The 25,650-nt window shown below is 36.5% G+C and overlaps 1 protein-coding gene across 1 annotated transcript; it reads right to left on the bottom strand.

Moving 5' to 3' along the window:
- Positions 1 to 864: 864 nt before the first annotated feature.
- LOC110661213 (LIM domain-containing protein WLIM1) lies at positions 865 to 2,784 on the bottom strand. Its single transcript, XM_021819787.2, has 5 exons — positions 2,369 to 2,784; positions 1,793 to 1,889; positions 1,646 to 1,689; positions 1,467 to 1,556; positions 865 to 1,365 (listed from the first exon to the last, which is right to left on the bottom strand). The coding sequence occupies exons 1-5, from the start codon at positions 2,501 to 2,503 to the stop codon at positions 1,138 to 1,140; spliced, it is 594 nt and encodes a 197-aa protein (XP_021675479.2). The 5' UTR covers positions 2,504 to 2,784; the 3' UTR covers positions 865 to 1,137.
- Between the last annotated feature and the right edge of the window lie 22,866 nt (positions 2,785 to 25,650).

Here is a 25,650-nt window from a genome sequence, read left to right as displayed (position 1 = left end):
AACTTATATTTGATTGCAATTACAATCAAATAGAAGAATATATTGACAATTACATTACATTACATTATAATTTTGATTGCATCACTTAATTGATTACATTGCATTATATTACGGCATACTAAACGTAGCTTTAATTATATGATTAACTTACATGTCAATTATATAATGCACTTTTTAGTTTTTAACTATATATATCTTTTAGTTAATCACTATATAATTAAAAAATATATAAAAGATAATTAATATACTAATTAAGGACTATATATGTAATATATATTTTTTTATATTAATATTATTAATTTGATATTGATACTATTATTTTTATTGTTGTTTTAATGTTCCAAATTTACTCTTATGCAATGAACATAAAAATGCTGTAATTTTAGATGCAAGAATTCAAATTTGAATTGAAATCAGAATCAAAATTCAAATAGAAAAGGAACCGAAACTAGAACTAAAAACATATTAAAATTGCTTAGAACCAAATTGAAATCGAAGTTTGGTTCTAATTCTTGTTCTTAAAAATCAAAGAGTTTAAGTTTTGATTTTGATTCCAGTTCTTAAATAAACCGTCTTGAAATCAGAATCGAACACCCTTGTAGTGACAACAAGCCAACAGAATGACTCCTGAGTCGAAATTCAGGTTGCTGTAAAACTTAGTTTGCAGGTTTCAAACTTTAATGCCTTTATTCGATCCAAATATATTGCCCTGTTCTCGAATCAGATGTTATGGGTGTGAGCCATTCTCTGTGAGGAGCAGAACTCCTGTAACCCCCTAAAATACACAAGGAGGCAGGCTGCTATTCTATGAAAACCTGACCGAAGTAATCTTTTCAAAGTAAAAAATCAGGGAAAAGTAAGAGATGAATCACAAAGTACACCAGTTCAGTTCACCATATCATGTACTGAGAAATGAGAATCAAATAGGTCTTCGAATCTCACTAAAGCACCCATAGTAGAACAAAACCCAAAATAAATCAAACAAAAATCCCACATACTTCAATTAGAAATATCAAGAAGAATCTCATCTACTTGTGAGCACAAAGCCATTTGGACTGCAGGGAAAAACAAATCATGAAGCGTGGCAACAACATGGCAAGTGAGGAAGAAGATGCAAGCAGGATGAACACGTAATATTTATGATTCAGCAGCAACTTCGCTTCCATTAGGTTTCTCATTCGTGGAATCCTTCTCATTATCGCCCTCAAGTTGGCTTAAGTTGCCTTTTTCCTTAATGAGTTGGTTGTGGTGGTGTTTGCAGTAGAGCCTTCCCTCATGTGCAATGTAGTTGGATGGGCTAATTACACATCCTCCGTGGATGCATTTGAAGCAGCTTTTGTGGTAAGGAGTTCCATTCACCGTAACCTTTTAATAGAGAAAACATTTTCAGTGTCAAATCATTGATGTTGTGGAATGAATCGTACATCTATGCTCATTTCAAAAATGGAAATTTTGGTAATCTTCACCTTCTCAGTTGGATAGACAGTGTTATTACAGCCAAAGCATTTATCTCTGGTTCCGCCGAACATGCTTGATACTTTAGCTGCGTTAGGTTTCTGTTCAAAGCAGTTCATACTCAAGAAATGAGAGGGTTTTAATACTCATCTTTAAGACATAAGCAAACATCCAAATTTCATGAAATTACCTCAACATCAGCAGGTTTATCAGATTTTACAATTTTTGGCGTCCCTGGAAAGAATATTCAAATGGAAGTAAATTAGTTCGACTCAAGAAGGAAAAAGATAACTAATCTGATTCTGGGTTCTACTTGAATATTTTTATTGTTTGTTACCCTCAAAGCTTTTGTCCAGACTGCCAGTTCTTTTGAAGAGTTGATCGAAATGTGGCCTGCAATAAAGTACCCCTTCAAAGGAATTGTAGTTGCCAAGCTGCAGCAATTAGATCTATTTGTCAATAGAATTGCATATGAAAACTAGAAATTGACTGCAAATGAGGTTAATTTGATTGATAAGGGGCATCAATTCTTGTACAACTCAGATGAGGAAAGATATGATCTTCCTCAGCTGATAGGAACATTTTAATAGATTGAGGCCAGATTCAGAATAGTAAAAAAAACAAATTAAGTTGCTTTGCCATAGTGAAATAATTTAGGACTCCTGAAAAATGTCTGCATAATGCAGTAAAGATACTAGTTTATTTGCATTTAAATATGATGGACTGATATATTGCCCTGCAATACTAAATCTGCAGGGTTTTGAATTCAAACACTGGATATCTTCAAGAAATTATTGAACACATGAAGCAGATAAGACTCAAGCAACAAGTTCCATAAATGGATCTGACAAGCTTTTGCGTTCTGGTCTTTTGGAAACCCTTAAATCAGAAAGGAAGGACTAATAATGCATACCTTGAGGGTTCCTTTGCAGTGATGACACCTGAAGCAGGCCTTATGGTAGACACGGTTGTCGGCTGTTAACTTATCCACAAGATAGACAGTCTTTTCACATGCCATGCACTTCTGGGTTGTTCCTGCAAATGCCATGGCTTCAAAATTCTCACCTTAGAAACTGCAACTATAATCTATATATCCTTCCTTCGTTTTGTTTCAGTATAAGGGCTAATGGGAAGAAGAAGGATTTAGGAGGAGATCAAGGAAGGGAGATGATAGAGAAATGTGGGTTGCAGGGGATTGCAGTTGCAGAGACCAAAAGCAGGTTTGTATAATTGAAGTTAGTGGCAATTGGCAATCATATTGTCCAACTTTGAAGCACCTAACCACAGTTGTCTAGAGATATTTTATGCTTTTTCTATTTGTAATAGCTGTACATAGATTTAGAATAGTGAAAAATTGGAACTTTTAATTAAATTTTGCTTGGTAATCTCACAGGATTTTTTCTGAGAAATGTTACCTGTCTTGGTGAAATGTCTTGTCCGTCTATAGTTATTTTGTTGGGTGCATGAAGCTGAAAACAATAGTAACTGGCCGCATAACATGATAGGAAACGTTGTGTGATCCCACTTAGCTGAGCTTAATCACCAGAATTAATAGCTGATCTTAATATCTAACAAATATCTGCTGTGCAGTGTCATGGTCATAGAAATAAGAGCCACACAATTATTTCTATCGCCAAAGATTTGCAGGCCGGGACCGTTAACCTCGCCAGAAAATTATTCTATATAATCGTTATGTATATATGTAATAGTATTCATTATGATTAATAATTATAATAAAATTATCGTATATATACTCCTTTCATCCTAATATTCTAGTTTCACTAGGATTTGACACAGTTTAAAAGTTTTTTAGTTTTGTTAGTTTAACTAACTATTTTTGCATATTTCTTCCTAAAATACCCCTATTTAAATGGTCAATAGCATTACCTTAGTTAGCTGAAAAATTAGGATGCATTTATACTCTATTTACTTTATGAGTGAATTTGAAATTCTAATTAATACTAGGATTGGAGCCAAAAAAATAAAAAGATTAATGGATATCATAAACATTTTAAGAGAAAAAATGTAAATTTCCAATTTCAGCATTAATGAGTCAAGTTTGAGAATTTTCCATTATCTAGATATCATAACAACATTAAATGTGCAATTGGCCTTTAATACAAGGATAATATAGTAATCTTAAGTAAAAAAAAACTGACCAAAATTGGAAGTGGGACTGATATATGGGATGTCGAAAATAGAAAGCGAGACTAGAATATTGAGATAGAGGGAGTACTATTTTAAAATTTCACCAAGTGCAGCGGTGTACTTCCCTTCATTAAAATCCTACTTGGGAGATATTCTTAAGGGTTAGGCTTCTGTAGATGGCATATGCAGTGGGTTTCACATGGAGAAGAACATCGTCTGATGCATAACGAGTCCAAAATGAAGGGTAAAAAGGGGCAAATCAGGGACGGCTATAGACCGATTTTGAGTCAAAAATTAAAAAAATTATACAATGAAATCCATGTATGTATAATAATTTTATTATAACCATTGATTGTGGTAGGTTCCATATGGGTTCCACCATTATCAATTATTATAATTAAACCATTGTATGTACAACGGTTACACTAAATAAAAATTCCAAAAACAGACTTTTTCAATCCATAGAGGGGGCCTTGAATTGAATCGTAAGAGATCGGTTTTGGTTACAATTACAATTACAGTTTCATTTCTATTTTAGTTTGGATTCAATTTAATTGAATAGCATGAGGGTAGTAATAATTGGGTTTAAAATGAAAGGGAAATTCTTAACTAAATCTACGGCTTAATTACACCAACCGTTCAAGGTTCTGTGACAATGAATCTAGGAGCACCAAGATGCATTTGCAAAATGGAAGCTGAGTTCCATACGTCTTGGTGAGGAGGTAACCTAGGGAGACATTTTTATGGTTGTAGGAATTATGGGGTAAGTCATTTTGATTTTATGGGATATTTTGGGTTTTTGGTTTTGGGCTAATTGGTGGACATTGTTATGACAAGCATGCAAATCTAAGACACACACGCAAATCTCACAATCACACAGTGTATAAAAGAAAAGAAGAATAACGCAAGATTTAACGTGGTTCAACTGTAAGGTTTACGTTTACAGGCAAGATAAGAGAAAAAAGTTTCACTATGATGAAAAGAGTAAGATACAATCACTTAGAACTCTCAAACCCTAACCCCAATATGTTTTTCGAATATCTCACAACTCTACTGCAAATGGTAGAATATTATAATATTTATACTTGTCTATATCGCGGGGGCTTTGCCCCCGCATCCCCAGGAAGATCAATGGAGGGCTTCAGGCTCGGGCCTCCGCTATCACCACAGATCTCACTTTTTATCCCAATCAAGTCGCAACGCAAAATTTTCGGGTCGAATCACAATTCGGGTCCATGAAAAACATATCCAAATTTCAAGCCACAAAAAATAACAGATATGTTAATGGTGTTTTTGTTTTTTCCAGAGAAGAGAGTGGTGTGGATTTTTCCAGTGATTTGATGATCCAATCCCACTTCGATTGAGCCAAATTATTTCTAGACTGCTAAAAAGGATTGATAAAGAAGAGAGAGAAGTTGAAGCTGCTAAGAGAATAGGAAGAAAATGGAAAATGGCTGCTTGTTGTTTGATAATATATATATTGGTTGAGAAATTCAAATGGAGAATGTAACACCCCTATTGGTATAGCATAGTATATTTCGCTGTTCCGGTGACCGGTGTCGGTCCGGACAATTAAGGGGATTAGAACCATACTTAAGACAACTTGAGAAGCCAAAAATACAAATAATTAGTAATGTTTAATTAGTTAACTATAAATAAGAAAAACAGAACATAGGAGGTTAAACGAGCCGAGAGTCACAGCGATGAGTGACCTCCTCTGAACGATCACAAGTCGTTTTAAACTCAATTTCAGCATAAAAAGTGACGCTGCGGTCCTTAGGACCCTTATGAACACAGTGGAAAAGAGAAAATCACGAAAAAGAACAGTTAAGTCAATTAAATAATTAGGTCAGGGAACCGGAAGAAATATTAGATTATTTGCAAACCGGGATGAACCGGCGAGGGGTAATTTAGTCAATTGACCCCGAGAGCTGACTCCTGACCTAACTGTCAAATAAAATCGGAGAAAAGAAAATTTCGGAATCAAGAATTAAATTAAAGAACTAATAGAAAAAAATAAATAGAAAAAAAAAAAGAAAAGAAAGAAGTTAGAAAAGTCAAAGGTGATGTCATAAAAGAATTAATTAAATGAATTATTAAATTTGGATTTTGTGGTCTTCCATAAGCAAAATAAAAAGAAAAGAAATTAGTTTTTTTTTCTTCTTCATTTCCGTCAACCTTCATCTCCTCTCTCATCTCTCTCTTTTTCTTAACCTCCACCATTGAAGCTCACTAAAAAGCTTCTTAAACCTAAGATTTGAGCCATAAAATTTATAAGTTTCTTAATTAAAACTTGTAGTTGAGTCTTGTTAAGAAGATTGGGAAGAGAAAAATTTTAAAAAGCTTGAAGAATCAAGAAGTTGGAAAGCTCCATTTGAGGTAAGCTCTCTTCCTTAATTTTGATTGAATTATAAGTATAGAAGTAAGATGAAAGTGGTTAGAAATACATGAAAACATGCAAAATCATACCTATCTAAAACCCTAGGAATTTCAGCCAGCCTAAAGGGAGTATGAATTGCATGAATTTAATGGGTGTGAATGAGTTAAGGAACCATGGAAAAAAACTGACCAAAACTTGGTGAAACAATTGACCAAAGTGAAATGATAGCAGTTGCCATCAAGATTAAATCGACCAAATGAACAAGAATCGTTCATTTGGTCATAACTCGAGTTAGACAGGTCAAATTGACCTGAAATTTGGCCAGGGGTTAGAGGGCATATAGATCTAAAACTTTCATGAAGAACATCACCCCAAATTATGCCATTAACCCATTCAAATTATTGAGCAAAATTGAGTTATCAAACCTGCAACTCTGCAGATTTTTATTTGGGCAGTAATGTTTGGATAGCTATAACTCTCTCTAGAAAACTCGGATTTAGGCGATTCTTGAACCGATGGAAACCTAAGACAGAGTAGAACATTTCATATGAAGAAAGTGAGACCAAATTATGAACTTAACTTGATCAAATTATTAACCAAAGTTGGATCAAAATCTGCCAGAACCCAAAATTGCAGCATGAACAGTACACGTGAACAGTAAACTTATTTTGGTCATAACTTGAGCTACAAAACTCCGATTGAGGTGATCCAAAAATGAGAATACACTTAAGACAATAAGGAACATTTTCTATGAAGGAAGTTTTGTTAAATTCCAACAGTAGACTGACCAATGGAATAGTGCAACTTCGGAGAACCAAAACCGAAAATTGGCAATTTTGCCAAAATGACCTAAGCTTTAAACAAATGACCAAAACTAATAAGTTTGGTGACCAAAATGTGGTATGTGGGTGAAGTTGGAGTTCCCATACCTATTAAGCCTTAGAAAGTCAATAATTTGACTTGAATAGTACAGTGAATAGTAACCCGAAACACAAAAATTTTGAGAACGTCGAATTTAACACGTTAGAGCTAGGTAAATGTGAAGTTAAGTTTATTTTGGATTTATTTTAAGTTTTAGTACTGAAACATTGGAAAATTTCGTGTTTCAGTGGAAAAGAATACCGGGACAGAACCCTAGGAGTCGAGTCAAGGCCAACAGGCGACTCGTTTGAGGTTTGTGCACAACATATACTTTTATAATCATCTTTTGCATATTGTTTTGAATAATGTGAAATATTGGATTATGGAATTCTTATGATGTTTGATCTAAATTGTGGAAAGTTATTATGTATATTTGAAAAGACAATGTTTAGCAAATTGTTAAGATAAGTTTTGAAACCATAGTGTCATGACCACATATTTGAACACCTCACTAGCACGACTAGTTGGGGTAATTAGTTTCGAATTTTGATTCCTTCTCTGGAGAAGTGTTGAGGTGTGCCAGTAGAAGAGGATGTGAATGGATATCCATATATTTGAGCTAGCTAGCCTTGTGATATGATTTCTCTTTAGCCTCTGGCTATTGAGATTCATGTGATTTCTCTTAGCCTCTGGCTATTGAGATTCTATTTGTTTCGAATGGCATGATCTAACTGTGGGTTTTGTGAAATGTGTTTTGATACTTTGAAATGAACTTGGTTTACATTTAAAATCTCACAATGCATGATTTGTATTTAATTTTCATGTTTAGCCAAATCTTTGAATAAATGTGCTTTAAGTTTTGCATAAAGATTATTTTAGTATATTGTGCACCACTGAGTCCTAGTACTCAGCGATAGCTTTTATTGCTGTCGCAGATACAGAGACTAGAGGAGCAGCAGACTGAGTCACGAGGTGTGAGAAGCTACCAGCCTAAAGTTTTCGGGTATAATTTATACCCTAACTGTAAATATTTCTTTTGATGTATATATTGCACATAAATGTATGGACATGTACATGGGTCTTGAGCAGCTTGTACAAAGTTTGTATAAAAGTTGTAATAAATTTTAGTTTGGACTTTCTGAATGTAAATTTTAGTATGATGAATATATAAATTGTTTATGTTGAACGGAATATGAATAAATGATATTGATGGACAGTATTTTGAAGGAATTATTGAACTTGTGAATTTGAGAAATTGATTGAGATTGAGTATGAATTTGAAGCAGTGGTTAGAAAATTATTGGAAGTGCTTTTATTTCAGGTATTTGAAGAACTGGTTTCTCAAAATACAGAGGAAACTCTGTCAAAATTTTTATAAAATTTGCGTAAAAATAAAATGGGCCAAAAATATTAACTAGTTTTAATTTAACTAAATATTTTAAGTACTTATTAGACAATGCTCACCACTTGTCAAAAATAAGAAAATTGTTTTAAAATCCCTTGTAGGGTACTTAATGAGTTATCGGTAGGTGAAGTTCGGTAGTTCATTAGGTATTCTACGGGATCATGTTTACAGGGGGTAAGGTGTAACATGTTTTAGTGGTATCAGAGCAAATTTTTGAAGTATGTTTTAACTTGTGAATTTGTGTATTTCTTTGTTAAGTACAACTGCTCAATGTCCATAATTGTTACATACAGTGCATTACATCATGAATATGAACTAACGGAGGGAAATCTCCTTGTGTTACTTGTTCAGGAGATACCCTAACTTCAGCTTGAAATGGAAGAAGGAGATCGCTCAGTTGAGCACTCTGTTGAAGCTGAGGCACAAGGGGAAGCCCCAGCTTTGCAGAATGTTAGTGGGTCACAAAGACACCCCACAAATGCCGCAGATTCCTGCACACCCGCACAACAGATGGTCGCGATGTTTCAAAGAAATGGTCAGGTATGCCTGTTCAAGCTCCACCCCAACCACCTGTGGCACAACCACTGCCTCCAGCCAGACAGTATGAAAAGTTATTGAAGTATGGGGTTGCAGAATTTAAGGGTATAGTAGACCCACTTGAGGCAGAGCAATGGCTTGAAAGAATGGACAGAGTATTTAAGAAGCTGCACTGCCAAGATGAATTGAAGTTTGAGTATTCTGTGTCTCTATTGCAAGGGGATGCGTATGACTGGTGGAAGACCATCCCCCACAGCTTGGCTGAACCACCAGTGCTGACCTGGGATGACTTCATCAGAGAGTTCAGACAGAAATACATCCCAGATGCATATGTTGATCAGAAATTGCAAGAATTTTTTAGTTTGAAACAAAGGAACCGATCAGTGGCGGAGTATGAGAGGGAGTTCTCCCGCCTGAGTCACTATGCGGAGAGTCTCCTTACTACCAGTAAGGCAAGATGCAAAAAATTTGAGACGGGTTTGAAGCCCAGCATAAGGATGCAAGTTGTGGGATTTCGACACAGCAACTTCTCAGAACTTATGTCTCAAGCACTTGAGCTGGAGAGAGTTGAAGCAGAAGCAACCCCAGTGAAGGAAAAAGCTGAGAAATCAGAAAAAGACAAGGGGGAAAAATCAGTTGAACAGAGTTCTGGTGCTACCTCTGGAAAGAAAAAGAAGTTTAGTGGACCCAGCAGGGGTCGAGGTGGAAGGTTTGTTAGGGGTAGATTTTCTCGTCGAGACCCCTAGGTCCGGCCGCAGCTGCGAGGATCACATTCTGCCCGCCCCTGTGAGACTTGTGGCAAGATTCATGGGGGGGAGTGTTATTGGGCCACTGGAGCCTGCTTTAACTACGGAGGCAAGGGCCATATAGCTAAAGACTGTACTAGTGCTACGAGATATGGTCCAGCTCCTACTACTGCCGAGGGATCTATTCAGAGTCCTGCTCCCAGAGGTTCACAGTCATTTGGCAGAGGAAGAGGCAGAGGCAGAGGCACTGCTTCAGGCAGTCATGGTACAGTTGGTCAATCAGCACAAGGAAGTGCTTCAACCAGAGTCTATACAATGAGACAGCGAGAAGAGGCTGAGACTTCTGATGTGGTAGCTGGTACATTCTCTATCTCTGATCAAGAAGTATTTGTATTGTTTGATCCGGGTTCAACCCATTCATATGTTAGTGCTAGCATAGTCAGTTCACTTGCTGTTCCATGTGTGCAAATGGGTTTTGAAGTGCTAGTAACTAGTCCGTTAGGACAAGAGGTCCGGGTCAACAGAATTTATAGAGACTGTCCTTTAGTGATCCAAGGACATGTTTTCCTGTCAGACTTGATTGAGATGCCCTTCAGAGAGTATGATATTATCTTGGGCATGGATTGGTTAGCCAGGCATCATGCTATGATTGACTGTAGACTGAAGACAGTCACTTTTGGTCTCCGTCTGTACGGTGATGTGGTAATACATGGGGAGAGGCATTTACTGCCATCAAACATCATTTCAGCTGTACTAGCCAGAAGGATGATCAGAAAGGGGTGTGAAGCATACTTGGCACATGTGATAGACACCCAAGTGGGGAGTCTAGCACTGAGGGACATCCCTATGGTATGTGTCTTTCCGGATGTGTTTCCTGATGAATTGCCAGGATTACCTCCAGAAAGAGAGGTGCAGTTTGAGATTAATGTTATGCCTGGTGTGGACCCAATCTCCATAACGCCAAATAGAATGGCACCTGCAGAATTAAAAGAGTTGAAAGTACAATTGCAAGAGTTACTTGACAAGGGCTTCATCCGCCCTAGTGTGTCACCTTGGGGAGCGCCAGTGTTGTTTGTAAAGAAGAAAGATGGCACTCTCCGCTTGTGTATTGATTATCGGCAGTTGAATAAGGTGACAATAAAGAACAGATATCCATTGCCCCGCATTGATGACTTGTTTGATCAGTTGAGGGGTGCAGCTGTGTTCTCCAAAATTGACCTGAGATCAGGTTATTATCAGCTGAAAGTACAAGAGCAGAGTATTCCTAAAACTGCCTTTAGAACCCGTTATGGCCATTATGAGTTCCTAGTTATGCCATTCGGGTTAACTAATGCTCCGGCTGCTTTTATGGATCTGATGAACACTATCTTCAGACTATACCTCGACCAGTTTGTTGTGGTATTCATTGATGATATATTGGTCTATTCGAGGAATGCAGAAGAGCATGATAGACATTTGCGGATTGTATTGCAGACTTTGAGGGAGAAACAGCTATATGCCAAATTGTCAAAGTGTGAATTTTGGCTGAAAGAAATATCTTTCTTGGGGCATGTAGTATCAGAAGAGGGCATTAAGGTAGATCCAAGTAAGATTGAAGCTGTCCTTAATTGGAGGCCACCCAAAAATGTCACAGAAATTCGTAGTTTTCTGGGTTTAGCTGGATAATACCGTAGATTTGTGAAGGGATTTTCCATGTTGGCATCTCCATTGACCAAGCTGCTTAGAAAAGATGTAAAATTTCAGTGGACGGATAAATGCCAGCAGAGTTTTGATGAATTGAAGAGATGTTTGACTAAAGCTCCAGTCTTGACTTTACCCACACCGGGTAAAGAATATACAATTTATAGTGATGCTTCTCACAATGGGTTAGGCTGTGTATTGATGCAAGATCGAAATGTCATTGCCTATGCATCACGCCAGCTAAAACCGCATGAGAGGAATTATCCGACACATGATTTGGAGCTTGCAGCCATTGTGTTTGCTCTTAAGATCTGGAGACATTATTTGTATGGGGAGAAATGTTACATCTACACAGATCATAAGAGTTTGAAGTATTTGGGCACCCAGAAAGAGTTGAATTTGAGACAGAGGAGATGGTTAGAGTTGATAAAAGACTATGATTGTCTGATAGACTATCAGCCAGGGAAAGCCAATGTTGTGGCTGACGCCCTAAGTCGCAAGACTATGGCAAGTCTACGGGTTACTCCTTTGTCTTTGGTACATGAGTCGAGGTTATTACATGCCAGTTTAGAGATTAGTGATGATGGACAGACAACAGTTGCATGGCATGTACAGCCAGTGTTGATTGATCAGATTAGAATGGTCGCCGTAATGATCAAAAGTATCGTGTCGATAGAAGAAGTCCAGCAGGGTAAGAAACCAGAATTCTCAATCAGAGATGATGGTCTATTGCTACACCAGGGCAGAATATGTGTTCCTAGTGATGTTGATTTGAGGCAGATCATTTTGAAGGAAGCACATGAGTCTCCTTTTGCCATGCACCCTGGTGGCATAAAAATGTATAGAGGGCTAAAGGAGCATTACTGGTGGATGGGTATGAAAAGAGATGTGGCAGAGTTTGTAGCCAAATGCCTAACTTGTCAGCAAGTAAAGGCAGAGCATCAAGTACCCGCTGGGTTGTTACTGTAACACCCTCCCGGTAGCAATTCCGTACATTCTACTGTTCCGGTGACCGGTGTCGGTCCGGATAGCTAGAACGTCCGGAAAAATATTTAAACTAAAGTGAGGAACCAAAATTAACTCAAATACTAATAAGAAAAATTTAATAAAAATTTTAGAAATAAAATACAACCAAGTTAAACGAGCCGGTGCCCAAGCGATGGGTAACCCAGAGGAAAGTTGCAGTTCTCACAACGAGGAGCACTAGACCCGGGGAAAAATTCATAAAATAATTTTTGGGACTCCAGAGAAGGGTCATTGAGGTTCCTATGGCATTATAATGCCAAGAAAATATTTAGAAAAATTTTTCAATTGGTACAGACAATTTTGACCTGTTGAGCCAAACGGAGGGCATTTTGATCATTTCGCCTTCAGGGGTGATTTTTGGCCGACTTGTCCAGTTGAGTGAATAATTATTATAACATAAAATATGAATTAAGGGTGATGAAAAATTAATGTAAAGCTATTAAAAAAGAAAAGAAAAGAAAAATCCATAAAAATGGCTCATTTATGACATCATTATGATGTCATTTGAAATTCCCACCAATGACATTTAAACAACTATCAAATTAACTAATAAAAGAGACTAAATGAAGACCAAAATAACCAAAAATACAGCAGCCATCTCCCTCCCCAAAAACCAGCCGAAACCCTTGTAATGCCCAACCTCCATTAAAGCTTCAAGCAAGCTCCCTTTCTTCTTTTGTTACACCACTAAACCCTAACTCCTTTCATTAAAACTTGACCATATCTCTTGGGGAAGCTTTTGGCAGCCAAGAAGAGGAAAGAAAGTGAAGTTTTGAGTTGGGAAAAATCTACCACTTAAAGGTTAGTGCATCTGTACATCTAAAACTCTTTTCTTTCATGATTAAGGACTTGAATTTAGTGAGAAATTGTAGTTTAAATGAATAAAAGTTGTGTGTATGGCCACCATAAATTTCAGCTGCCCTATTGAAGGAATAGAAATGGAGTGCTCTGATGGACTTGAGATGGATTAGAGGTTAGGTTTAAACCATCTATGCATGTGGTTAGTGAATGGGTTAGTAATTAAGGTGTGTGGTGAAAACCTATAATGGGAACTAGGGTTTTAAGGGTGAAAATTGTACTTGGCATTTGAATTGATTAATGGTCATTCTAGTGGTCAATTAGTGACCATTTAAGGCAAGTTAATCATAATTTGAAGTGAGTTAATGCATGGCAAAGTGAATGTGTAGGCTGCCTAAAGACAGCAGCATGGTGGCTGAGATTCTAGCCCACTTGGACAGCCATAACTTTGGCTGTGTAGGTCCAATTGGTGTTTTCCCAATTGGACATGAAACTAGGCTTATAATGACACATTTTCGTTGAAGAAACCATGCCCAAAAGACCAAAGCAAGAGGACCAAAAGTTGGCCCCAATCCGGATACCCTGCAACAAAGATTTAGAATGACCAAATGAACAGTAACTGTTCATTTGGCCATAACTCACTGTAGATATGGTAAATTGATCTGAAATTTTTACAAAAATAAGTTAAGACATAGAAAAACAACTTTCATGAAGAAATCTATCCCAAATTATGGCCAGAACCTAACCCAAATGGCAGTCACAGTCACTATTCATGTTACTGTAGATATGGTAATTTCTGCAGAATGGAAATCCGGCCAGCTGTGGTTTTTGGACCATATCTGGAGCTACAAAACTCCAAATGGAGTGATTCAAAAAAGGAAATTTAACTAGACAAAATAAGGAACAACTTTCATGTTTACCATTTCTTCAAATTCCCACTGCAACAATGCTTAATGGAACAGTAAACTTAGGCTTCAAAAACTGAAATTTCTGCCCTCTTGGTTTTAAGTTAGAAATGGTAATGATGACCAATTCCAACAAGTTTTAAGTGCAAAATGTGGTATGTTGGGAATGCCAAAACCAATGTACCTAATTTCTACCTAAAAGTCAATATTTTTGTTGACCAAAGAGGTGAATAGTGACACCAAAACTTGAAATTCACAAATTAAAGAATTTAAAAGTTTCAAATGCCCTAGTATACCTAACAAGATTGGTTTGGATAGTTTGGTATGCCAATAGGGTTCAGTTAGCAGTACTGCACATGGCAATATGCCATTCTGTGATTTTATGGCTTTTAGCCATTCTGACCTTGTATTGAGATTTGGCCTTGTGCCTGATATTATTTACAGCTTGTTAGCTGTTCTGTTGCACACCGGGAGATGCATATGTGACCGATGGTGTGACGGCCCGAGGTACTTGATACCCAGTGCCAGTTTACCCGTTTATCCAGTCCAGTCGTCTAGTGTAGGTTACTTGGGCAACCAAATGAATGAAAATGGGCAAAAATAAAGAAATAAATGAATATAACAGATACAAAACAAATAAGACATATATATATTTATTTTCTGCTATTCTCTTTTATTTTATTATTGCACCACTAAACATTATTGCTTAGCGCGTTACTTTTGCCACGCGTAGGTTCTGGAGATACAGATCGTGAGCCCAGTAGACCGCAGACTGGGTGAGTCCATCCTGCAGTTCTGCACAGTGTCCGTGTCACCTCAACTTCTGCAGTGCATTGGTAGGACACTTGATGTCATTTTGGTATTTTGTAACTAAATTTTCATTTTCTCATATGTAGTTGAAATTATGAAATGTATTTTGATGATCATGTAAATAATGAGAATTGAGTTTGTAAATGGAAAAGAGAATGTTTATTTGTGATTTATACTTGATTATCACATGTGATGGATGATTGAGAACTGAAATTGAAATTGTTGAGACTTTGATAAATGGAGTTGAGATGATTGAATATGATCATAGGAAGTGTTTTTCACAGGTTCTGAAGAACGGTTTTCTCCATTTTTAGCCGGTACTCTGCCGGATTTTCTTTAAAATTTTCGGAACCTCAAATAAATAATAACTTCGATAAATGGTTTAAATAAATTATATTTCATAAATTATATTCAAAAGCATGATATAAATTAATTAAGATATATTAGAGTGTTCCAGTACACCGTGTGGCATTACTTATTCGGGTATACTGTACACGGGTAAGGGGTGTCACAGTTACATCCACTACCAGTACCAAAGTGGAAATGGGAGAGAATAACGATGGATTTTGTGATGGGACTTCCGAGGACACAGAAGAGTCATGATGCAGTTTGGGTCATTGTTGACAGACTGACTAAATCTGCTCATTTTCTGCCAGTTCGGATGGACTACAGTTTAGAAAGATTGGCCAAGTTATACATCGATGAGATTGTGAGACTGCATGGAGTGCCAGTATCCATTGTGTCAGACAGAGATCCTAGGTTCACTTCTAGATTCTGGGGTAGTCTTCAGAGAGCCCTAGGAACTAGATTGAACTTCAGTACTGCATTCCACCCACAGACAGATGGCCAATCTGAGAGGGTAATTCAGATCTTGGAGGATATGCTACGGGCTTGTGTAATTGAGTTTGAGGGCAGTTGGGATACACACTTGCCTTTGATTGAGTTTGCTTATAACAACAGCTATCAATCAAGCATTGGGATGCCTCCATATGAAGCTTTGTATGGCAGGAAATGTAGAACCCCATTGTGTTGGGATGACGTGGGTGAAAGAAAGATGATCGGACCCGAAATTGTTCAACAGACTGAAGAGAAAATCAGAGTGATCAGAGATCGACTTAAAGCTGCATCAGACCGTCAGAAGTCCTATATTGATCTGAAGAGAAGGGATATTGAGTATACAGTGGGTGAGAAAGTTTTCCTCAAAGTTTCTCCTTGGAAGAGAATAATGAGATTCGGCAGAAAGGGGAAACTGAGTCCTCGTTTCATTGGGCCATATGAGATTCTGGAAAGAGTGGGTCCTTTAGCATATCGTTTGGCACTACCTCCAGAGTTGGAGAAGATACATAATATCTTCCATGTGTCTATGTTGAGGAGGTATCGATCAGACCCATCTCATGTACTACCAGTAGAGGAAATTGAAGTGAATCCAGACCTCACATATGAAGAAGAACCCATAGTGATTCTGGCTTATAAGGTGAAGCAGCTACGGAACAAGCAGATACCGTTAGTAAAAGTGCTGTGGAGCCATCATTCGGGCCAGGAGGCTACTTGGGAACGAGAGGAGGACATGAGGAGACAACATCCACATCTTTTCCAAGATTGATACCAGGTAAAATTTCGAGACGAAATTTATTTAAGGGGGGGAGAATTGTAACACCCCTATTGGTATAGCCTGGTATATTTCGTTGTTCCGGTGACCGGTGTCGGTCTGGAAAATTAAGGGGATTAGAACCATACTTAAGACAACTTGAGAAGCCAAAAACACAAATAATTAGTAATGTTTAATTAGTTAACTATAAATAAGAAAAACAGAACATAAGAGGTTAAACGAGCCGAGAGTCACAGCGATGAGTGACCTCCTCGGGAACGACTGCGAAGTCGTTTTAAACTCAAATTTCGAACCGTAAAAAGTGACGCTGCGGTCCTCAGGACCCTTATGAACACAGTGGAAAAGAGAAAATCACAAAAAAGAACTGTTAAGACAGTTAAATAATTAGGTCAGGGAACCGAAAGAAATATTAGATTATTTGCAAACCGGGATGAACTGGCGAGGGGTAATTTGGTCAATTGACCCCGAGAGCTGACTCCTGACCTAATTGTCAAATAAAATCGGAGAAAAGAAAATTTCGGAATCAAGAATTAAATTAAAGAACTAATAGAAAAAAATAAATAGAAAAAAAAGAAAAGAAAAGAAAGAAGTTAGAAAAGTCAAAGGTGATGTCATAAAAGAATTAATTAAATGAATTATTAAATTTGGATTTTGTGGTCTTCCATAAGCAAAATAAAAAGAAAAGAAATTGTTTTTTTTTTCTTCTTCATTTCCGTCAACCTTCATCTCCTCTCTCATCTCTCTCTTTTTCTTAACCTCCACCATTGAAGCTCACTAAAAAGCTTCTTAAACCTAAGATTTGAGCCATAAAATTTATAAGTTTCTTAATTAAAACTTGTAGTTGAGTCTTGTTAAGAAGATTGGGAAGAGAAAAATTTTAAAAAGCTTGAAGAATTAAGAAGTTGGAAAGCTCCATTTGAGGTAAGCTGTCACATCCCGACTTAGCGGGCTGACTCAAGCCCCTCTGCAGGTGGCCATCTTGCAGCGTACCCAGAGGCGGCGGTGCCAAGGCTGCGATTATGTCGCTCGGTGGAGTTCAATCCCTTCGCCCTGCAGAGCTAGGATTCGAACCCTTATCACCTCACGGGTTTGCTTCGCCTCTTACCAATTGAGATTGAGCTGCAGCTCAATTGGTAAGAGGCGAAGCAAACCCGTGAGGTGATATGGGTTCGAATCCTAGCTCTGCAGGGCGAAGGGATTGAACTCCACCAAAGCGGACAGTACCGATTTGAGTTGCATCGCCGGCCTCTAGAGGGGTATGCCGGCAAGATGGCCACCCATAGAGGGGCTTGAGCTAGGGCCTACTAAGTCGGGGTGTGACATAAGCTCTCTTCCTTAATTTTGATTGAATTATAAGTATAGAAGTAAGATGAAAGTGGTTAGAAATACATGAAAACATGCAAAATCATACCTATCTAAAACCCTAGGAATTTCAGCCAGCCTAAAGGGAGTATGAATTGCATGAATTTAATGGGTGTGAATGAGTTAAGGAACCATGGCAAAAAACTGACAAAAACTTGGTGAAACAATTGACCAAAGTGAAATGATAGCAGTCACATCGCACTAATCGACCAAATGAACAAGAATCGTTCATTTGGTCATAACTCGAGTTAGACAGGTCAAATTGACCTGAAATTTGGCCAGGGGTTAGAGGGCATATAGATCTAAAACTTTCATGAAGAACATCACCCCAAATTATGCCATTAACCCATTCAAATTATTGAGCAAATTTGAGTTATCAAACCTGCAACTTTGCAGATTTTTATTTGGGCAGTAATGTTTGGATAGCTATAACTCTCTCTAGAAAACTCGGATTTAGGCGATTCTTGAACCGATGGAAACCTAAGACATAGTAGAACATTTCATATGAAGAAAGTGAGACCAAATTATGAACTTAACTTGATCAAATTATTGACCAAAGTTGGATCAAAATCTGCCAGAACCCAAAATTGCAGCATGAATAGTGCACGTGAACAGTAAACTTATTTTGGCCATAACTTGAGCTACAAAACTCCGATTGAGGTGATCCAAAAATGAGAATACACTTAAGACAATAAGGAACATTTTCTATGAAGGAAGTTTTGTTAAATTCCAACAGTAGATCGACCAATGAAATAGTGCAACTTCGGAGAACCAAAACCGAAAATTGGCAATTTTGCCAAAATGACCTAAGCTTTAAAAAAATGACCAAAACCAATAAGTTTGGTGACCAAAATGTGGTATGTGGGTGAATTTGGAGTTCCCATACCTATTAAGCCTTAGAAAGTCAATAATTTGACTTGAATAGTGCAGTGAATAGTAACCCGAAACACAAAAATTTCGAGAACGTCGAATTTAACACGTTAGAGCTAGGTAAATGTGAAGTTAGGTTTATTTTGGATTTATTTTAAGTTTTAGAACTGAAACATTGGAAAATTTCGTGTTTCAGTGGAAAAGAATGCCGGGACAGAACCCGAGGAGTCGAGTCAAGGCCAACAGGCGACTCGTTTGAGGTTTGTGCACAACATATACTTTTATAATCATCTTTTGCATATCGTTTTGAATAATGTGAAATATTGGATTATGGCATTCTTATGATGTTTGATCTAAATTGTTGAAAGTTATTATGTATATTTGAAAAGACAATGTTTAGCAAATTGTTAAGATAAGTTTTGAAACCACAGTGTCATGACCACATATTTGAACACCTCACTAGCACGACTAGTGGGGGTAATTAGTTTCGAATTTTGATTCATTCTCTGGAGAAGTGTTAAGGTGTGCCAGTAGAAGAGGATGTGAATGGATATCCATATATTTGAGCTAGCTAGCCTTGTGATATGATTTCTCTTTAGCCTCTGGCTATTGAGATTCATGTGATTTCTCTTAGCCTCTGGCTATTGAGATTCTATTTGTTTCGAATGGCATGATCTAACTATGGGTTTTGTGAAATGTGTTTTGATACTTTGAAATGAACTTGGTTTACATTTAAAATCTCACAATGCATGATTTGTATTTAATTTTCATGTTTAGCCAAATCTTTGAATAAATGTGCTTTAAGTTTTGCATAAAGATTATTTTAGTATATTGTGCACCACTGAGTCCTAGTACTCAGCGATAGCTTTTATTGCTGTCGCAGATACAGAGACTAAAGGAGCAGCAGACTAAGCTGCTGAGGTGTGAGAAGCTACCAGCCTAAAGTTTTCGGGTATAATTTATACCCTAACTGTAAATATTTCTTTCGATGTATATATTGCACATAAATGTATGGACATGTACATGGGTCTTGAGCAGCTTGTACAAAGTTTGTATAAAAGTTGTAATAAATTTTAGTTTGGACTTTCTGAATGTAAATTTTAGTATGATGAATATATAAATTGTTTATGTTGAACGGAATATGAATAAATGATATTGATGGACAGTATTTTGAAGGAATTATTGAACTTGTGAATTTGAGAAATTGATTGAGATTGAGTATGAATTTGAAGCAGTGGTTAGAAAATTATTGGAAGTGCTTTTATTTCAGGTATTTGAAGAACTGGTTTCTCAAAATACAGAGAAAACTCTGTCAAAATTTTTATAAAATTTGCGTAAAAATAAAATGGGCCAAAAATATTAACTAGTTTTAATTTAACTAAATATTTTAAGTACTTATTAGACAATGCTCACCACTTGTCAAAAATAAGAAAATTGTTTTAAAATCCCTTGCAGGGTACTTAATGAGTTATCGGTAGGTGAAGTTCGGTAGTTCATTAGGTATTCTATGGGATCATGTTATGCCTTACAGGGGGTAAGGTGTGACAGAGAAATTGAGCCTTTGGTGCATGTCTTTGGTGTGAGGTGAAGTTAGATTGTTGAGAGGTAGTGTGTTGTTAGTTATGTAACACCCCTATGTTCGGTAGTGCGTTCTACTGTTTCGATGACCAGTATCTATCCGGACAGTTAGGATGCCTAGAACTAAATTTAAATATTAGTGAGGAGACATAAAATAATGAAATACAAGAAAAACAACGAAAAAATAATAGCAATGAAATGAAACTAAGTTAAACAAGCCAGCACCGCAGCGATGGGTGACCGCACGGGGAAGTTACGGTTCAGGCAATAGCCGACCCCAGGACTGCAGGGAACCCTCAGAATTTAGTTTTGAGACATAATTAAAGACTTATTGAAGTATAAATGTTATTAGAAATATCAAAGAAAATTTAATTAATTAGTACAAAGAAAAACGAGAAATCGAGAAAACGACAAAACTCGGTGTTACCGAAAAATCAGGAATACAACCCGAATAGGGGCATTGTGGTCATTTGACACCTAGAGTTGGATTTTGGCCTAAATGTCAATGAAAAATAAATGGTATTACATTTGGGAAAATCAAATAAAAAATGGAATTAAAGATAAAATGTAAATTAAGAGAAATTAAGGTTAAAATTGCAATTTTTGAAACCTTATATTATAATATCATTAATCTAGGTTTAGTGGAGCACTAAGTGGATACATTAATACTTAAAATGAGGGCAAAATCTTCCACTCACTTCATCATCCTCACCAAGCTCTCCCATGGCCGAAAATGGTGTCCCAACTTTCCTCCATGGAAACCACCCATGCAAGCTTGAGATCACCTTTATTTTAAGCTAAATTCTTGAACTTCCTTCATTAATCTTTGCCTACACACCTTGGGCAGCAATAAGGGAGCAAGAAAGATAAGTTTTGGTGGAGTTTTGAAGAAGTCCAAAAGAGGTAAGTGGTTATTTTCAATTCTCGTTTCATTAAAAGTGTAACTAACATTGTGGGTAGTTAAATTATGGAAGAATTTTTGAGGTTTGATGAATTGTTGGTGATGGAGCATTTTGGCAACCATGGAACTTCATCATGTATAGCTTGTCTTTGCATGTAAATGGTTGTTGAGATGTTAAATTAAGTGTTTAAATGTATTGGAGTTGGTTTTCATGTATAAAGTTTGATTTGTAAGCTTGAAAAGTAAAAATGGAAGTTGATGTGTATGTGTAATTTTTGGGCAGCCTCAAAATGGAAATTGATAAGGTTCAAAGTCATGAAATGTTGTTGAAATATTGTACAAAAGAATGGCAGCATATATGTGTGTGGAATAGTAGTGATAGGTATGTAATTTGATGATGGAAGTTTGTGTGATAATTAGAAGTATTTATGTGTATATATTATTGGGATTGAACTTGTGAATTGTGACTGCATTTGGTGTATTTTGGAAGTGGTTATATTCTGTCCAAGTTGACCTATAATGTAGAGAATTGAATGGTTTTGGTTAGTGCCAAATGCAGAATGGTATGGAGAAGTGTAGAGGTAGTTGGTGAATGTGTGTTGGGTTGGTGTTTGGAAAGCATGTAGAAGGCAGTGTGCAAATAGACCTATAACCCTAAGTGTGTGACTCCAATTGATATGAGGCCAATTGGAGGTGAAACTAGGCACAAAATGTGCCAACTTTCATGAAGAAAGCTTACCTAAATTCTGCCTAGAAGGTGACTTGAAAAATAACCAAATCCAGATTAATGACTTGAAAGCCTGAAAATTGACCATTTGGGTAGCAGTTAGTGTTTTGACCATAACTTACTCAAAACAGGTCCAAATGACCTGAAATTTTTACCATGAATAGTTTAGACATAGATTTACAATTCTTATGAAGACACCAAAGCCCAGAAATGGCCAAAACCAAGCCAAATATCTTGCAAAAATTTAGGTGCCAAAACTGGTCGAACCAAAAGTGACATAAAAATGACCTAAGCCTACCATTTTAGTGCATTTTGTCCAGCATTGGTAAATTGACCATATCTCGGTCTACACAACTCAGAATGACCTGAAATTTTTTCCCGCGTGCAATAAGACATAGACTTACAAGTTTGTAGTTTGGACCAAAATCCAAAAACCGAGGGAATTAGGTCGTCCGGCTAGATCAAAATAGTACACCGAAATCCGGTAAATTGTAATAAAATGCAATACACTTGAAAATGAAATTGGTAACATATACCAACACTAAAGGGCTATAAAATGTAACATATTGGTGACATTAGAATTGACTCACTTAGAGTGCATCCAGGGTCAACATTATAGGTTGACTAATGAAATGAATTAAAGGGAATAATACTAAGAAAATTTAAATATTGGATTTTATTGTTAGAAACAAATTCATTGAGTACTGAAACACTTTAAATTGTGTGTTTCAGTTGAAAAGAATATTGAGAAGCATAAGGAATACTGAGTCAGGGCCAAGAGGCATTTATCAGAGGTCTGTGCACAATACTTTTTATATTCACTGCTTTTACCAGAAAATTTATTTGGAGAAATGAGTTATGAATAATTTTTTATTGTTTTGGCTTTGGGAATCTTAATTGGAAATTATTGTGTTGCCTACTTTGCAAATGGAAATTTTGAGATAAAATATGATTTGTGGTTTGTATGAGATATTTAAATATTGTGATTTGAAATTGTTTTGATTCACACTTGGCATGACAATATTACTATGTTCCTCCTCCATTTATGGGGTGAGTGTGATTATATTCCTCTCTCTTTGACTTGCCAGTCTGAGGTGAGTGTGGATGAGTACTCATTATCTAGCTAGCTTCCTCCCTCATTGATTTCGATTAGTGGGGTGAGGTGCCTTGTCGTGATGTACACACGGCATGTTCAAAAAATTTGTGTCATGACCTATGTTGTGTTATTGATTAGCAATACTGTGTTATTCAATTGTTTAATCAAATTTGTGTTATATGAGCTTTGAAAAATTGTGAATTGTTTGGATTGTAAATTGTCAATAAAAGTTTTACATACCGCATTTTAAATCATTATTGTGCACTACTGAGTAAATTTTACTCAGCGATAGCTTTTTCATTGCTGTCGCAGGTAGACAGACGGACAGAGCAGCAGAGTTGGCTGCTTGTACCATATTTTGAGATTTCGCTGGGTATATCGAGTATACCATGTTGTGTAGTTTTTATTGTAATGTATATGCACTGTATGTATATATTGTACTTGGTCTTGAGCAGTTGTAAACTAAAATTATTTATTATTTTGGCTTGTAAAAATATTGTGGTATATTTATCTTATCTCAGCTTTTGAAAACACTGAAAAATTGATTGTTGAACTGAATTGATAATGTTGAGAAATTTATTGTGTTGAACAAATTTATTGGAGTTTGGGATTGAGAAATATATTGGAAGTGCTTTTTACAGATTTTTGAAGAACTGTTTTATTCAAAATACAAATGGCACTCGTCCAAAATTTTTACAGAAATTATTAATACTTCAAATATGTTATCTGGTTTCACTTCAGTTAAAAAAAATTTTAACACCTGTAAATAGTGCTCACCACTGTAAAAAGAAGTAAGAAAAGGTTTAAAATCCCTTGTAGTGTATTTAATGGATTATCAGTAGACGAAGTTGATAATTCATTAGGTATACTACGGGATCATGTTATGCCTTACGGAGGGGTAGGGTGTGACAAGTTAAGTATTTTTGGCCATTAGCAGCAGAATGTTTAAGAAGCTAAAAGTTGTATTGACCTTTATTTTAAGTTTGTGAAAGTTATATTCTGCAAAGGTTAAATGTGCAAATGTAGTTGCCTTTGATTAGCCCAAATGTAGTTACTTCATTTGTGGTTTGCTGTAAAGATGAGGTATTCAGTGATATGAATGCAGTCGCATCAGTAATGGTTTCTTGTACATTGTTGGGTACTCTTGTAGGTCTCTGACTTAAACTTATACAAATATTATTATATTAAGTGACTTCTTTCATTTAAATTAAAAGATACAAACAACAATTTGTACTCTAAGATTGACTTACATCCATAATTTTCTTCCATTATGCCATTTATAAAATCATCAAATCTCTCACTCCCCATTAGAGCATCAATATACTTATTAAATCCATCATCAACGTTTGCTTCATTTGCCCTTACACTACCATCACTATTGTCTTCATTTACACCATGTTCACTGGTAATTACTTCACATCGCACATCATTTACAATCTCTATATTAGAATCAACATCAGCTTCCTTATCACGTAATAAATTAGCATGATTAGTGGTCGAACTATACTCCCCAAGTTCAATTGTTTCAGCTAAAGGCTGCATTGGGATGTTAATATGTGCTATTGGTTCTTCCTCAATCTCCTTATAACCAAACCAGACTATTTTGGCAAACTATCGTCAATTTTAAATTCTCTTCTCTAGTCTTCAATTGTCAAATGTTCTACATATACATCTACCTCCCCATATTCATCAGTAAGCTGACACATTGTTATTAGATCACTGTCAGAACTTAATGTCCTTAAGCCACCCCTAAAATTAGCGCCTAGAACCCTCCAATAATACCTAAATAAACCATGTAGCTACAGCCCCTGGCATAGATTATCTATCCTCACTAATGACATTTCATCATCTTGACAGAAAGGAACTGTCCAAGTAACTCCATCGTAATAGCCCCACTCTCCCTTAACCCCCTTAACATACAATATTCTAGTAAAAAACCTAGAATCGCCAAGTTCTACAACATGCAATAACTCATCATAGTCAACAAACTAAATTTAATACATATCTACCACAAGTAAAAAACCTTAAATTTTTTTACAGTAAACAATTGCAAAACCCTAACTTTTCAACTATACATAAAAATTTCTTTTTTTTCACAAACCTCAATAGAAAACCCTAAACTATTACCAAAACACAACATTTACACTTACAAAGCATTTAGTGGGTTTACCTATCGAAGGGGTAGCCATGTTCTTGTAAGGTTTCCAACCTCTGAAAATATTCGAATATCTGTCACCCATCGCACCTTCGTTCCTTTCAATGTGGTCCTACCCATATTATGTTTGTCTATTAGAAAAGATACGACAAAATAATACATGTGATGAAAAAGTCAAGAAAGTAACACTCACACCCAGACAAAAGAGATGAAAAATGTTTTCTCCAAACAAAACTGACCTTTTCACTTAGGTCAAATTAAGCAAGTTTGTTTCACGCTTATGTCATTGAAGGAGATGATAAACCAGAGAAAGGTGAGAGAAAGGAAGGAGACGAAGAGAAAGTTTTAGAGAGAGAGGTAGATTCACAAGGTCATTAATTGGCTGCAATCTCCTTGGGAAGGTAACGCAAGAGTGGAAGATGAGAGAAAGGATTTGTATAACGTGGCTTTATTTTCATTTTAAAATGACACCTTGGACTGACACATAAGCAAGTCACAGGAACTCATATCAGATTTTGGGATGAAGGATTGCCATTGCAATTAAAATTAAGTTGAATGACTTTATTTAACAAATCGAAGTTCAACGATGGAATTGAAAGTA

The sequence above is a fragment of the Hevea brasiliensis genome, chromosome 2 (assembly GCF_030052815.1).
Source record: "Hevea brasiliensis isolate MT/VB/25A 57/8 chromosome 2, ASM3005281v1, whole genome shotgun sequence".
Classification (NCBI taxonomy): domain Eukaryota; kingdom Viridiplantae; phylum Streptophyta; class Magnoliopsida; order Malpighiales; family Euphorbiaceae; genus Hevea; species Hevea brasiliensis.
The sequence above is the reverse complement of the archived record's forward strand: the minus strand, read 5'-3'. Positions and strand labels throughout refer to the sequence as shown.

Bases quoted from the DNA above. Each gene is read 5' to 3' on its own strand.
- LOC110661213 (XM_021819787.2), bottom strand. From the start codon at position 2,503: ATGGCATTTGCAGGAACAACCCAGAAGTGCATGGCATGTGAAAAGACT. The intron at 1,690-1,792 runs GTAACAAACAAT...TATTCTTTCCAG, and splicing joins TCTGGACAAAAGCTTTGAGG to GGACGCCAAAAATTGTAAAA. The intron at 1,557-1,645 runs GTAATTTCATGA...TGCTTTGAACAG, and splicing joins ATAAACCTGCTGATGTTGAG to AAACCTAACGCAGCTAAAGT.